This window comes from Pongo pygmaeus, chromosome 2 (genome assembly GCF_028885625.2).
Source record: "Pongo pygmaeus isolate AG05252 chromosome 2, NHGRI_mPonPyg2-v2.0_pri, whole genome shotgun sequence".
In the NCBI taxonomy this organism is placed as follows: Eukaryota; Metazoa; Chordata; class Mammalia; order Primates; family Hominidae; genus Pongo; species Pongo pygmaeus.
This window is the reverse complement of record NC_085930.1, coordinates 41,015,335-41,031,584: the sequence shown is the minus strand read 5'-3', so window position 1 is coordinate 41,031,584 and position 16,250 is coordinate 41,015,335. Positions and strand designations below refer to the sequence as shown.

The following is a 16,250-nucleotide window of genomic DNA, read 5'->3' as shown; positions in this document are numbered from 1 at the left end:
AGGTCCCAGAGCTTGCAGAGTGGGGTTTGGGGTTGGTTTCTGTCTCTGCTCACCCCTTCTCCATCAAGAGCTTTTGTGCAGCCCATCAAATGCACAACCACATGCAACAGCCCTGATCCTCCCACATGAAGGGAAGCAGATTCCCCCGCTAAACTAGGAGACAGGACATTTGATTACATTTTACATTAGTCACTTTAAAATTCAAAGGAGGTGAAGAGCTTGTATCTATATTTGCTCAAGTTATTTAACACTTGGGGAACTAAACAAAACCATTGCACCAAATCCCAACCACCTAATCATTGTAGAATCCAGCCCCCTCTAAGAATGGGCAACCATGCCTATCACTCATCCCTTTTGTATCAAGGCAGGTATTCTGATCTCTGAGGAAAATGAGGTGTGTGAAAGCTTGAAGATGTTTGATGGCCAAGGGAACAAATATGTGTAACATTTATGAAAATCCACACAGGTAGAAAGGAATAAAAATAGCTGCTCCTGTTTGATAAACGTATGCAATCATACATTATGAAGATGCTCTCTGCTTAATCTTGCCTTGATAAGATTTTCTTGACAGTGGTGAAAAGTGAACTCATCTCTGACCCCACCCTCCAAACCTCCCACAGTTTAGCTCTGAGTCCCAACCCCACATCACAGAATGTAATTCATTCTTTGCCCTCACCATCTGCAGAGAAGTCTCACACTTAAATTCTGCAGATGGTTGGTAACCTGATAGACAGGAAAGCTTTGGCTGTGAGGGCCATGTTCTTACATTAAATGCACCTAGAGATTCTCAAAACAGTTCTTAATGATTGCATTGAGACACCAAGCCCTTGTACACATAGCCAAAGCCAAGAGCAGGCTTCACAATTAACCTTTTTCATGCCAGATTATTGGCAGTGAGAGCATCTGTTACTGCCAAATTCCTGGAGCCAAACTTGTTTGTGTAGTGAATCACAGAATTATAGAAGTGAGATGTGAAAAGATTTTTGTAGGCACTTCTCCATATCTTTTCTGGTGCATTAATGTGACACTGGTTACATTATTCAATAATCAGTCATCCCAGTGCTTTATTCAATTAAAAGCCATTGCTTCAGTTGGTCATCTTTCTTTTAATACAAGTGTTGTGTAATAATGTTCATATGGTTCTTCATCTTTGGTCTGTTTCCACCACTCCTTACCCTGTTCTCACCTGCAGCTACTGCTGTCTCTATTGCCTTACTGTTAACAAACTCGAGGGTGGTAGTGGTTAGGGAGATTATAATGGGAAGAGATCGCATACATAGAGGCAAGGCGTGGCAGCCAGTCAGACCAGGAACTTAAAGATCATGGGTAAAAATGTTAAGATCAATTGACTGCTGAACTAGCTCAGTCCCTTTTTTTACCCCCCTAGGCAGCAAACTTGTCAGAAGAACTGAAGAAGAAGCAAGATACCATTGCCCACTTGGAAAGGACAAGAGAAAATATGGAGCAGACAATTACAGACTTACAGAAAAGGCTGGCTGAAGCTGAACAGATGGCCCTGATGGAGAGTAGAAAGCAAATCCAGAAACTAGAATCCAGGGTAGGAGTCTGGGTAATCATGAGGGCTTGACAGTCCCCAATTCAAGACCTCTTTGTCCTGGAATGTGACACCAGATCTGCCCCCCAGCACACACACCCTTTATCACTTTTGCTTTTAGCACTTTCAGATCTTTAAGAGTGTCGGATCTCAATATATGCATTCATTCTTTGCTTGACTTTGGGTGAGCACATAGGACTTTCCTTGGACTGGATGAAATCTGCCTTCCCTCTTGCTAACTAACATTGCAGCCCTTCCTGCTCACCTCACCAGCTCCAGGCTCTCACTCCAGGGCTACCTGGTGTTTCCAAACACACCCCTGGCAGTCTTGCCTCTGTGCCTTTTCTCCCGTTATTTCCTCTGCAGAGAATGCCCATTTTCTGACAGCCAGAGAAAGGAGAGGGAAAACAACTAAATCAATGATCAAGAAAGACTTAGAGAAGATACAGTAAGGACTGACAGAAATAATGTAGTATCTGCCTTCAGGGAGCTTAAAAACAAGTAATAACTCATCTTGAAAATAAGATTTGTAAAATTATTGAATCAATTTTAATGACTACAGACAAGGCATATGATAAATGCTACAAGAATGGAAAGAATATTCAACTAGGATTCGATTGTTCAAAAGGGCCTCTAAAAAATAAGGTATCACCTTTGCACGTTTATGGTATGTCCATACAATGGAATACCCATGTCCATTTTGGGTACTTCCATACAGTCATACAGTGAGGGCAATATGGAAAGTGTATACCCTTTTGTTCAAGAAAGTGGGGGAATATGAGGGTGTACACATTTGCTTATATTTTCAAAACGAAATGGTAACAGGATAAATCAGAAAAATAAAAATGGCTATCTATAACAGGATAACACAGAGATGACAGTTGGACATTCCTAATGTACCTTGTTTAGTTGTTTAGATTGGAAAATCATATAAATCATTTGCATACTTTATAATTAAAAAAACAAGTTTAAGTCAAAGAAAAAAACTCAGCAGTCTCTCAAATTTTAACACCAATGGAAGCAAATGAAGTTAACGATATATTAAATTGGGGGCATTAAACATACACAAGTAAGAATTATTCTCACTGACTTTTAAACATAATGTTTTGTCCATACATCCCTCAATATAAGGACAAAATAACAAAAGAATGGCAAAAACCATGCATTTATAAGTTCAAAATACCAACATTTAATTGCTATTAGCAGTAAGTTTATCCAATGACATATATAAGAACCAAGATTTTTGGTATAAGAGAAATGGCATATAGGTATACAATTTAAAGGTACGCATTTTTCCCCTAAAAAATACATGAAACTGGTTTTTCCAACTCAGTTTTAAGATTGCCAGATTTTATTTTCAATTGCTGTTTGTTCACTATTATGGCCTAGAACCAGTGATAACTCAGCAGCAACGACCAGCAATGAACTCCTTAATATCAGATAATACTAAGGAATTATGGTTAATATTCTTAAAGACACAACCATGATACCATCATTACCTATTAGAATGATATCCAATAGTATTTACAGGTGGAATTACATGATGTCTAGGATTTGCTTTAGTAGAGCAGTTTTTCCCCAAGGTGTTTTCATCTCTTTAATCCCCCCACGAAATTCTTAAGGAGTGCTTAAAAAAAAGTAGAGGGCCCTGTAAGAGCTCACATCCCGACAGACAGAACTGTGTGTCAGGTTCCTATATGGCAGGTGTCAGAAAATTGCTTTAAATGGGCTTCATCCACAAGGAGGTCTCATACTTGCTCCCCTCCCTTCATGTTGCACTTCTCTGAGGAGGTACAGGAGGGAGGAATGGCTCCAGTGGGGAGTAAGAGGTGGGGTCAGATGCGCTAGGCACATTCTTGCCTCAGGGCACTGGCCTTCCCGTCCTCAAGAAGGCCTCTTGGAGAAGGTGGCATTGGCGTCAAGGAGAAAGCAGGAAAAGAGGATATCTGGGCAAGAGCCCCCCAGGCAGGGGGAGCAGCCAACATCAACTCCCTACTCCCTCTCCTGCCTTGTTTTTCTCTATGGCACTTACCTCCATCAAACATAGCCTACATTTTACTTCGTTTCGTCTGTCTGCTTCCCCTCATTAGAACGTATGCCAATTCAGGGCAGAGATTTTTGTTTGTTTTGTTCACTGCTGTATTCCTAGCACTGGGGTGTGGTATGGAGTAGGCACCTGCGTTGAATGAATGTTAAGCTCGTTTGTGTAACTCTATAAGGCTGCAGGCAGTTCGTCTGTATGATAGCTCTCCCACAAAGCAGGACTGGAGGGTTGTGGGTGACATACATGTGACATAAACTCAGCATCTGATTTCTTTCGAGAGTCAGAGCTGAACATAGGGAAAGCAGCTTAAGATTAGGTAGTATGTTGACCAAGTCTTCAAATGGGCTACACGTTGCTTACTCTCTATACTTACATATACATTCATACATACACTTTGGGTGTGGTTTTGTAATTCAAGAAAAAAGCTTCTCATATCTGTGTGAATTAGCCTTTCACATATTTCAGTCTAAACAGTTCTTTTATGAATCCATAAAAGATCTTACTTTTGGCGAGAGAGTTTTCCCAGAGACACTGTCCTGTTTAAGCACCAAAAACAGTGTGTGCATGTTCCCTTGACACTTTGCTCTCTTTCAAATGATTGTGCCAATTGGCAAATAGAATGCCAGCCTTGCTGGCAGCGTCTGGTCTGAGGTCACGCTTTGGTTGCAGGTTCATGAACTGGAAGGTGAACTGGAGGGTGAAATCCATCGCAGTGCAGAGGCCCAGAGGGGAGCCCGCAGACTTGAGCGATGCATCAAAGAGCTGACCTATCAGGTACTCCAGGAAACCATTCCCTGTTTGTCTGGCTGGGCGCTACCCTGCAGAAAAGTACTCCTTCAAGCCTGAAATGGCCTTCTGGGACTCCTGCAGTTCTCTCTTCATCTTTGTTCTCCTTCAGCAGTAGACACTGACTCACCCTCCCAGAGCTCCTGTGCTATTAGTGGTTTGGATCGGTCTCTTTTCAGAGCTCTCAGGAAACAAAATGTGAGCGGCAAGTTGCAATTAGAAGTGAAAAGCTATTTATACCATCTGGATTTTTTCACACATAGTGTTTGCAGTGCTTTCATAAAGATGCCTTCCTGTGAGTGGCTGAGTGAGAACAATGTGTAAATGAAGTTAATGGCAGAGGCTTGGGGTGGCTACCCAGCTGGCAGGTTACATGGGATGCTGACTCAATTGCAGCGGGGGGCATTTCCATTCCTATTTTCTGGTTGCACAAACACTCAAGGCTGCTGAGGACACTGTTGCTGGTGCCAGGTGGAAACAAAATACTAAAGAGAGACCTCTGAAGCTTTCTGAATCTAACCTGTTGACTAACATTGGTCTCAAGCAATAATTGAAAAGAGGTGGGCAGACTTCTTACAAGTGACTAATGCATTTCTAAAGTAAAAATATCATCATCTACATTTTCACTTTCAACCATTGCTTCCCTTTTCTTTCTAATGCAGTCAACATAGATTCTCTGATGGCAGAGGCACTGTATTGTTCTCCCCTCTAGGGTCTGGCATCCTCCTATCACACAGTAGATGTGTGATTTCCACTGTTGAACACAGATGCTAAAAGTCACTTTCCAGCCCTCTCACACTGCACATGATAGCTTATTCCAGCTATCTCACACTGGACAGTAAGCTATCTCACACTGCACATGATAGCTTATCCCAGCCCCCTCACATTGCGTGATAGCTTATTCCAATACAAAGGCAAATTCATTTTAGGCACCCATTTTTACAGCTTCTTTGACAATGCCAATGCAAGATCTGCTAGTCCTGATTCTGGTTCCTGAGGCTGAGTTGTTAAAGATGTCAAAGTCTTCTTCCCTTGCAGCAGGAAGGATAGATAAGAAAGCACAGCACTTCAGAAGCATCATCTTGGGCTAATTAAGATGATACGAGCTACTTGCACAGCTCTTTTATTATTAAGCAGTTCCTTTTGTAAGATGAGTTAGTCTGACACTTCTTTAGACCATGCTAGGTATATCAAAGCCACTGAGAAGTGGGCCCATGGTATGTGTGGCTAAGTAGGTAAACACCTTGGGAACTTAAAAGTTTGCTGTTCTACTTTGAGGAAGGTGGAGAAGCCACCCATGTTGATGGCGTGAAATGCTGCTTTAATGTCTGGATTTTCCTTTTTATTTTCCCATTGATTATTCTTATTGTTTTATTCTGTAAACAACTTCATTATAGAACAAAAAACCAAAGTTATATATTTTTTTGGTTTTCATTGTCCCAAGGAATGCATTCTTGTTCTATTGTGTCTTACCTTTGTTTCTTCATTGTAATAATCCTAGTGTTTCTCATGTACTAGAATGAGGTGCATTTATTAATTTCTTCCAAGTGTCTGCAGAATGCTTAGATAGGCCTATTTTCTGCCATCAAATCAGCTAATATCTATTAGGCTAGACCCTGTAAGTTTAAAAAGACATTAGAGGACACTCCACATTTCCTGGTACTTGGTTTTGAAATGTTTAAGGTTTACACTAAGTCATCTCAATCATCAAAATAACCACCAGGACAAGGAGGCAGGGTGTTTGGTGACAGCCCATTCCTAGGTGCAATTAAAAATGTCATTTTGAAAGGGACACAAATATCATTTTCTTAGGAAAAGTCCTCTGGGAAGATTCTGCTACTGGAAAGGAGTCAAATGTGGTCCCACTCCATGGCAGTTCTATGGCTGGTCCCCATGCTGCATTTATCCTCTCCTTTATATCCCCTTAGCATTTGGAAACTTGTCCTATTTTCTCTCTCTAGCACCTAGAAAAATGTGCTATAAAGCAGAACATAAGATTAGGTACTTGTAATTGCTATAGAAGATCAAGATAGTTCCTCTGCCCCTCACTCTTCACCCATCTACTCGGTTCTACCATCAACTGCCTCCTACATCCAGGAATCTGTATAGATATTATTTAATCTTTACACATCTAGTCAAGAAGGTAGTATCATTTTTAGGGATAAGGAAATACAGTTTGGTTAAGTTGCTGTGTTGAGAGGGTTCTCTAGGATAGAGAACCTGTGTTGATTTTATAGGATAGAAAACCTGTGTTGATTTTATAATTTACTGTAAGCACATAATGCTATGAATCTTTTGAATTTTATAAACCTGACAAGTTGAGGGATAGGCAGATAAAAACAAAGAAGGGATTTTATTTGAACCAGACTTGTCTCAGTTCCCCAACTAGGTTCTTTCATATATATTCATATCTGCCTCCTGATGGTTAAAATTAGTAATTATTAATATCTACTTTTACATGGTACTTTAAGGTGGTGGTGGTGTGTGGTGGGGGTGCATTCCAGATGATAAGAACAGCTTGGCTAAATGCCAGGATAGAGTTAGATGTACAAGAGATCTATTAGAAGTAACATCTATGAAGGATGAAGATGCAAGCAAGCAGGATGGGGCAGAGATGTGAAGGGAGAGGCTGAGGGAGGAAGAGGAGAAGGGAAGAGCGTCAGACTGTAGTGCAGCTCTGGGCAAGTCTCCAGCACAAAGATTGCCCAGAAAGGACTCCCATGTTGGGCAGAAATGGCCAGACACTAGTGACTTCATTATGCCCAGCTATTGCCTGGGGGCTGCCTGGGAAGTGTGTGGCCTCAATGCTAATGCTGTGGCAGGTCCCAAAGGCACTGCAGTTGGAGGTTATCAGGTAACTGCACTTCTCACAGCTGAATGGCAAGTTCTTTGCTTGATAGGAAATCTAGGACGTGCATAGCCATGGTCACCAGTTACTCAATGCCCTAGAACTGAGATGGGAACCTAGGCCTAACATCAATGGCTTTGCCTTCCCATGTGGGAGGGACATCAGTAACATCAGCAACCACTTCAATGCTTTTTTCAGTTTTCTTCTGTGTGGCCTCCTTTACCACCAATTTACTCTCCTCTCAGTAAACTGATTATTAGCAATTAAACCTGTGTTGATTTTATAATTTACTGTAAGCACATAATGCTATAAATCTTTTGAATTTTATAAACCTGACAAGTTGAGGGATAGGCAGATAAAAACAAAGAAGGGATTTTATTTGAACCAGACTTGTCTTAGCTCCCCAACTAGGTTCTTTCATATATATTCATCCCTGCCTCCTGACGGTTAAAATTAGTAATTATTAATATCTACTTTTACATGGTACTTTAAGGTGGTGGCGTGTGTGGTGGGGGTGCATTCCAGATGATGAGAACAGCTTGGCTAAACCTAAGGAGGACAGAGTAAGCAGGGGAGCTCTGGGGAAACAGGAGAATGTGACCTGGTTGGAGTGGGTTCGTGGTGGTGAGGGGAATGAAAGGTAAGTAGGGGGAACATTAAAGCTGCCAAAAAAGTTCATACTTGATGGAATAGGTCAAATGGAGCCAGAAAACAATTTTAAGCAGTAGTAGATCTTTCTTGATTAAATCAGCTTCTCAACCCTGAGCAAATTGAGATATTTTCTTCCTTTGAAAAGTTCAATGGCTCCAATGTGGAAATACTCCAGTTAAAGGGGCATGAGGAAAGAGGGGGTGGACAGAGCCCTATCTACCTGCCTGCCTCTGGCCTCCTCTCTCCCTGGAATACCAAAGGCTCTGCAGAGCACAGTTGAGAAACATTATCCCACCAGATTTCCTTTCTTCAGCCCGAGGCTGGATTGTAATTGAGGCAATGAGAATGGGCACACCATGGTCCCCACAGCTTGTAGAATCTTCGCTGCTATCTCTGCATCACAATTCCAGAAAATTTATCTTTTCTATAGTTCTGTTACTCAAAACCAAGAGTCAACTAGAAAGTTCAAAGGAATAGTTGTTTTGATTGGGGAGCAATTGGTTTTCAGTTTTGCATATGTGGCTTTTATAATAATGCACTTCATTCCTGCTAAATAAAGATACAGCTTTTTATTTAGCTATAGCTAAAGCTATTGCTGTTCTCGTCATCTGAATGCACCCCCACCACCACCACCTTAAAGTAAAATATAACAGTAGATAATTCACTACTAATTTTAAGTATACAGATATAGCTTCAGGCAGATATAGCTTGGTTGAGCTGGAAAGACTGAAGACCCAAACTGAATGTAATGGGTTTAACTCCCATTTCAGCAAAGGTTGGTGGATCAGGACAAATGACTGTTAGTACTGACGGTTCTATTTATCAATTTCTTGGAACTCGGGTGAGTTAAACCCATTGTTAAAATCACAACTCTGAGATGATGTTTAATAAAGTTCCCTAACCCTTATTTCCCCACATGAGACTACCCCAACGTAGACTGCTGGATCCTCTGAATCACCTTCCCATACATGCCTATGTATTGCAGGCAGAGGAAGACAAGAAGAATCTGAGCAGGATGCAAACTCAGATGGATAAACTTCAGCTAAAAGTGCAAAATTACAAGCAGCAAGTCGAGGTGGCGGTGAGTGCTTTGGGAAGTTTCAGCCTCATGGATTTCCCAGTGTTGTTTTGATTAAGGGAGATCTGTGACCCTGAGCTCAGCAAGCAGCTTGTCAGAGAGGGCCTGCTCAGCTTAGAATCTGCTCATTCTCAGTTTTTTTTCTCAAGTTAGAATTCTCACCCATGGCAAAAATGTGTGTGGCTTTTCCCTCCAGGAAGCCAGAGCTCTCTCCTTTACCTTTGTGGTTTCACCCAAACAGGTACACAACAAGAAATGAGATAGGTAAAAGCAGAGTGTCATGTAGGGAAGGCCAGTTTTGGGCAAGGTAGTCGCCCTGGGGCCTCCCTCATCCCAAAACCTTGGGTAAACATAAACGTGGTTCACAGTATTTGTTCTTGACGATCCTGGATATGGTTGTGGACAAAACCACCATAAATTGAAATGTACTTGCCATCCCTGGGTTGGTATCTATAACTACAGGGAATGTAATTGATAAGTGCCATATATATTGATTTATCCCAAATATTAACTCTTGAGGGGTTTTGATTATTTCAATGATTTGCCTTAAAACACTACCTGTTCTAGCCCAAGGTCTAATAATTACCTGTTGACCCACATAATTTTAAAGACAAGCCCCCTCTACCCAGGGGTAGAATAGGATGTTAAACTCATGACAAAATAGACAACTGTGGTTATTCTAGCACATTTTCAGTCTGTGAGAGCTTTACTGCATCCAGTTGATGAAAAGTGCCAACTAGGTCCTGAATTTCCAGGGAACGAAAGTTATAAAAAAATGGATCTTATACCTGCTAGAAAGTCTGAATCCTAATATATCATACCAAAATATGATATCCCATTCAATACTCAGAAGTTTAGATTCTTTTCACATTATTCAACTTTCTCATGTCAGAGCAGAAAAAAAAAACCTGACTATATAGGCATGGAGATTTCTTTATTATTATTATTATTTTTATAGGAAACACAAGCCAATCAATACCTTTCCAAGTATAAGAAGCAGCAACATGAGTTGAATGAAGTGAAGGAAAGGGCAGAAGTGGCAGAATCTCAAGTCAATAAACTCAAAATTAAAGCAAGAGAGTTTGGGAAAAAGGTATGGCAGGTTTTCAACTCTGTTCTAACTCTTCAATCATGTTTGTTTAGGGCTGATGTCATTGCATGGACCAGTATAACAAGAAATTTGTTTTTCTCCTTGAAAGCTTTTAAAAGATAAGAACAAAGCGTTCCAATAAAATCTTCCCTTGTTTGCTAAATTATACTTGTCCTGGTAGATGAAATGCTAAGCATTTGAGTGGCATGCACATTGTATTTATACTTTTCAAATGCTTACTTCCATGTTAACTTGCAGGATCTAAGATTTAGGGCCTGGATTCATTTGTGTAAAGTAGTCAGGAGTCCATGGATCAAAGTTGATTTTAAAAAGCACAGATGAATTGGCTCAAAATTCGGAGTGAACTTTTTCCACAGTAGACACATACGTGACTTTGTACCATATCAATTTGGAGTCCAAGAGGGAAGATGTTTAAAATTGAGGCAGTGAAGGAAAACAAATGCAAGAGTCTTGCTTCGTAGTTCTCTGCTTTATATTCCCGATTCTGCCTGAAAACACAGAGAAAGGATCTTTCTATGTCTCTTTGGTCCACGAAATGGCTCTTCTAATCTAATGGTAGAGGCCATTGCCCTGATTTTACTGGTAGAGTGACAAAGAACAATGTACTAAATGTTTGGTAGGGTCAGGTAGTCTTGGCTTCCTTATTGAAATTTTCCCAGGAACACACAGTTTTTAAATGAGGTCTGGCTTTAGGCAAAAGGAATCAAAGGAGATTGGATAATGTGGTATTAGCTAATAGATTGCCTGAAATCACTGAGCATAGCTTCTGGCATAGATAGGCACCATCATTTCATTATTATGATTATTTTTTTAAACGTGGTGCATCACTAGCCCTCTTTCTCTGTGTTTTCGGGCACAATCAGGAATATATTCTGAGAACTACAAAGCAAGACTCTTGCATTTGTTTTCCTTCACTGCCTCAATCTTAAACATCTTCCCTCTTGGACTCCATATTGACATGGTACAAAGTCACATATGTGTCTACTATGGAAAGAGTTCACTCCAAATTTTGAGCTGATCCATCTGTGCTTTTTAAAATCATCTTTGCTCCATGGACTCCTGATTATTTTATACAAATGAATCCGGGCCCTAACTGTAGTAATCCTGCAAGGTAAGTTGATAGGGTTGCCAATAATACGCATAAATACTACCTTAAGGGAGGTCAAAAGCATCTCTTTTGAAGGAGAGCCTAAGAGTTGGTTATACTGAATATACTTAGATCTAAATATAAGATCTAAATATAAGAATCTGGAGTCATTGAGAGACTCCAGAAATTTTTTACTGATGCCTGAATAGCTGCCTCAAGGGTAAGTCCTATGCGAGACGGCCAATTAAGTGGTTTGAACTTTGGCCTCAATTTGAGAAGTGTTGTGGCACTGGATTTAGGGTCTTCTCTACAGAGCCTGCCAGCAACCCCATGTAATGACTTGTTTAGGGAGGTGCTGCCCATGTGCTGCAATTGCATTCAGCTGCAGGAGGTCGAAGGGCCTTCAAAACAGATGCCATGCGTTCGACTTTGTCACAGTTATTTTCAACAAAGAACACAGTGAGTGAAGTACAAATTGCTTTTGAGAGGCCCGAGAGGAATAGGAAAACCTTCCTTGACAGTGCAATGACTAATTGTTTCCCCTTCACAGAAGAAAAGCCAAGAAATCCCTCAACTGTCATATGCACAAGGAAGAGGTTTGCTGATAGAATTCGGTGTCAGGGCTGGGGAGCAAATTGGTGATGTGGCTGCAGAATCTTTCTCCTCATGGGGTTGGCTAAGGGGGATGCTCCCTTCATTGGCAAGACAAGGCAGGCAGAAAATTGAGTGACCGAGCATGCCTTTGGGGTGAATTACTGGAGTCTGCTTTCTATAATGCAGATAATTGCCTCAATTCCCTGCCTCCCTTTGAAGTTAATGAAGAGTTGGCTAAGGCCTGCTTACCTCTGGAAAGGACTCAGCTTGGTTCTGGACATGTGTTCCACTGGTGAAAATCACAGGAAATTCACAGAACACACTGACATTCTGTTTTTCAGGTTCAAGAAGAATAGCATCCCCTGCTTTGAAAGGACAACAGCTGGAGAAGTACAAGGAAGGTGCTGTTTCATGGCCAAAAACTTAGGTTGCATGGAAACATTTTTTAAAACATGTTTAAATTGCTTTTCACACTGTATAAACAAGGCAATTAGAAAAATAATTAAAGGGAATATCATTGCTTCCACAGTTAATGGGGATTTTTTGATCCTCAAATGCAAGTAAACTACCTTCTAATGCTTCACATGACAGATTAAATAAATGGAAGAACCTTTTCGATTCTGATGTTTAAAAAATGAATAAGTACTTGATCCTTTGTCCATATTTCCTCTTAATGGGTAGGACTCATAGAAGATGTCCTTAGACCAATCACACTCCATGGGGACTAGGGCATGTTGGTGAATGGTTTTTACTAAAGTTAGCAACTTTGGCTTGATTCACCCCTAAATCTATGAATGTATATTGTGAGCCGGCAGTGGTGGAATGGAAGTCATAAGATCTCCTCAGCATTGTGATATAAATATAGCCATAGTTAGGCAATTTGAACATGTAGGCAAAACTCTCCTAATCAACACACATGTAGGCTATACGCTGGTACACGCTTTAAACATGGAGGTAACCCCACACAGGACATTCAGTGACAGGTGATGTGCTGGATTTGTACAGTACCAATTTAGCTCAGCTGGAGGAACATGTCCTGGAATTCCTCTCTCTCGTGGTTCTGGATTGGAGTAGGTCATAAAGAAATTTGCATTAATTTGATCAGCAGCTATTTTATGCTCATAAGGTCAGTATACAGACCCAAGCATGGTGACAGCTTGAAAATATGACTCCAGGCCAAAAAGGGGAGCTAGAAGAGACCAGAGACAGCTGCCCCAACCCAGAGCTCTTCCAGCTCCTGTCAGCCTCATCCTTCAGCTTTGCAGAGTCCTGGCCAGGTATGTGTGTAGCTCCATGGCAACCAGCACCAGCTTTTCCTGAGATCACACACAACATTGCAGTGGAGGCCGTGAAACAGACATGGGTTCTGTTTATTCTTATGGACTTCCCTTCATCCTCGCTGCATGCACAGTCGACCTACAGTGACTTCAGGCCCAGAACCAGATGCAGAGGGAACAGCCTGGCCTAGACTTCTCCACCAGCACCCACAATTGTGTAAGGTTGAAGCTGTATAACAAATCTTTATTCTGTCATTCTCTGGTTCTGCCTCCCTGATCCAACCCTGACTCATATGGGTAGCTTGAAGATTAATTCAGGGACTCAGTGGTAGCAGAGGACCCAGGTTCATTCTTGTCTGAATCTCTTGTCGCTGTAAGAGGACTTCAGCAGTCCTGAGCATTTTCTCCCCATACAATAACCTGTCTCTACTTAAAATGGAGAAACACCTTCCCAGAAACAGACCTCTGGAATAATTTTCCTCATATCCCAGTGAGAAGATTTCTTTACCTGCTTATGCTGAACCAGTCTAGTGGCAAGAGGACTGCAATTGCCAGGGTTGGCTCAGATAGATCAAAGTGGATGCTCTTGAAAAATCAGGGTACCATTTTGAGCAAGGTGAACCAAATTTGAGTTTTGTGGTTGGCGGAGAGGGATGCACAGCCACAGAGTGAACTAGCAGGTATGTGTGTCAGGCTGTATCCAAAGCAGTCGCTCCTTCTTACCATCAGTCTCAACCCAGTGAGAAAACATGAAACATTTAACATGGAACTTTTCTAAGGTTTTTTTTTTTTTTTTCTCCTGGAATAGTGATTTTTTAAAACTTCAGTAAAAAATAAAAGTTTGGAATTATCCTTTAATAAGCCAATGCTTATATTCAGGAAACATCTCTATAATCCCAAAACTTTTCTTAGAAATTTGCTGTTGTCATATTACCAATCCTGAAGTCAGGATTCTATTGTTTCTCCACACCCCAGGCACAAACTTGACTTAGTAAAGTCAAACTTCAGCTTGGGGATGCATCCAGTTTTGTTATTAAGTATCATATTCTCTCACTAGGACACAATTTTTTAAAAAGGAACCAAGGCTAGGGGGAAGCAGAGATGGTAGACACTTAAATATTATCTCAATGAAGTTTTTCTTCACAATGGAATTTTTTTAAAAGATAGATATCTAAGCTATATATTTTTTAAAAATTTAAGTTCTAGGATACATGTGCAGAACATGCAGGTTTGTTACATAGGTATATGTGTGCCATGGTAGTTTGCTGTACCTATTGAACCATCCTCTAGGTTCCCTCCCCCGCTCCCCACCCCCCACCCCCCAACAGGCCCTGGTGTGTGTTGTTCCCCTCCCTGTGTCCATGCGTTCTCATTGTTCAGCTCCCACTTACGAGTGAGAACATGTGGTTTGGTTTTCTGTTCCTGTGTTTGTTAGTTTGCTGATGATGATGGCTTCCAGCTTTATCCATGTCCATGCAAAGGACATGTTCTCATTCCTTTTCATGGCTGCATAGTATTCCATGGTGTTTGTATCACATTTTCTTTATCCAGTCTACCACTGATGGGTTTTTGGGTTGGTTCCATGTCTTTACTATTCTAAATAGTGCAATAAACATATGTGCATGTGTCTTTATAGTAGAATGATTTATAATCCTTTGGGTATATACCCAGTAATGGGATTGCTGGTTCAAATGGTATTTCTGTTTCTAGATCCTTGAGGAATCGCCACACAGTCTTCCACAATGGTTGAACTAATTTACATTCCCACCAACAGTATAAAGGCATTCCTGTTTCTCCACAGCCTCGCCAGCATCTATTGTTTGACTTTTTAATAATTATCATTCTGACTGGAATTCTTAATACTTTGCTATTTGTGATACTCCATCACAACATTGTAGCAAAAACAGAGTTAACTACATACAAGGATAGGATTGTGAAACTGAGGTCAGATGATAAAATTGGACCAGGTGGCAGTTACACCGCAATTCAGAATTTGCTTTCTCTTGTAGAGTCGAAACCTTGATCGACTAAGTCACACAAAAGCCTGGTTATAGTGACAAGTTCACAAGCATTAACATTAGACTGTTTCTTTTCTTTTATGTAAATTGATGACTAAAATTAAGGGAAACAGATTAGGTTAGCTGAGCTCTCCCTCCTCTTCTTGCTTAAAAATTTATATGAAAATCTAAATTTATTAGAAGATTGGTTAGCAATATGCCAATTGAGCCAGAAGAGTTCAAATTATCTTCATGGCTAGTCACTCAACTATGCAAGCCTCGTGTGGTCAAGTGTAACTTAACTTCAGAGATTCTTATGTTCATAGGGCCCTTTTCCCTAGCAATCTTAAAGGTACTGACAGTCTTAGTCTTTGGTGTCCCTAAGATTCATCCCAAATCGAGTTGGTTACCCTGATATAAACATTCATATAAAACTAGACTAAAATACCTTGTCAAATCAATCATCTTGGTTTCCAGGCTCTGGTTTTTAACCTTTCCACTAAGGTGACTTCTGTTCTTACCTGCTCTCTCACCCATCATCAGTTGATCAGATTGGGAATCAACCCCTAGTGATGCATTTCTTCCAGATTCTTAGTGGAGACCTCACTGTAACCTCCTGGGCTGACTGTAACAGGAATGTAAATGAATGAGACAGTTCTTTTCAAAGTTAAATTGGAATCCTTAACATCCAGGCATTTAGACTCAATGCAGGTAGTGGGTCAGTGAATGATCCTTATGTCTTGAAAAGTAAATGTGATTAGAAAATGGTTACAAAAGACTTTGCAGTGGTAGAATTGTCTGGTCTGACAGGCCATTGCCTGGAATTGTGGTGAAGAAAGGGGAGATGAAGTCACTGGATATTAAGGATGCAGGTCATGAGTTGTCACAGTCTTCTCTCATTTCCTGTACTCTTCCTGAAAGAGCCTAGAACCAAGAAAAATAGACTCTAAATGTCTGTTGTTCAAGTCAGAATAACCATTTATATCTTAAATATTTAATGACAGTAGTGTTTTCGGGTGGGTGGTAAAAAGCTTTAGTCTATTGCTTGCATCTGAAATTAAAGATCCATGAGACCATTATAAAATAAGTCTGAGTCTTATCAGTTAATTTTAATCTCCCTACTAGCTGTTTCATGGTTTTTAACAGTGGAAAAAACAAGTTTACCACACTCCTGGCCCTTATTTATATTCTGATTAATGGAACACATAAATACTAAAAGGAA

The 16,250-nt window shown here is 40.6% G+C and overlaps 2 protein-coding genes across 3 annotated transcripts in view; one reads left to right on the top strand and one right to left on the bottom strand.

Moving 5' to 3' along the window:
• Window positions 1-12,383, top strand: part of MYH15 (myosin heavy chain 15) — a 103,904-nt gene extending 91,521 nt beyond the window's left edge. Inside the window, exons 26-30 of the mRNA XM_054483603.2 lie at window positions 1,388-1,558; window positions 4,269-4,373; window positions 8,870-8,965; window positions 9,921-10,055; window positions 12,096-12,383. Of these exons, the coding sequence (XP_054339578.1) occupies window positions 1,388-1,558; window positions 4,269-4,373; window positions 8,870-8,965; window positions 9,921-10,055; window positions 12,096-12,110 (522 nt within the window). The 3' untranslated portion in view covers window positions 12,111-12,383. The remainder of the gene's footprint in view (window positions 1-1,387; window positions 1,559-4,268; window positions 4,374-8,869; window positions 8,966-9,920; window positions 10,056-12,095) is intronic.
• Window positions 12,384-15,105: 2,722 nt separating this feature from the next.
• The window catches only part of HHLA2 (HHLA2 member of B7 family), a 140,439-nt gene continuing 139,294 nt past the window's right edge, over window positions 15,106-16,250 (bottom strand). For both annotated transcript variants that reach the window (XM_063661597.1, XM_054483601.2), the window contains one exon: window positions 15,106-15,952. In XM_063661597.1, the coding sequence (XP_063517667.1) occupies window positions 15,902-15,952 (51 nt within the window). In that variant the 3' untranslated portion in view covers window positions 15,106-15,901. The remainder of the gene's footprint in view (window positions 15,953-16,250) is intronic.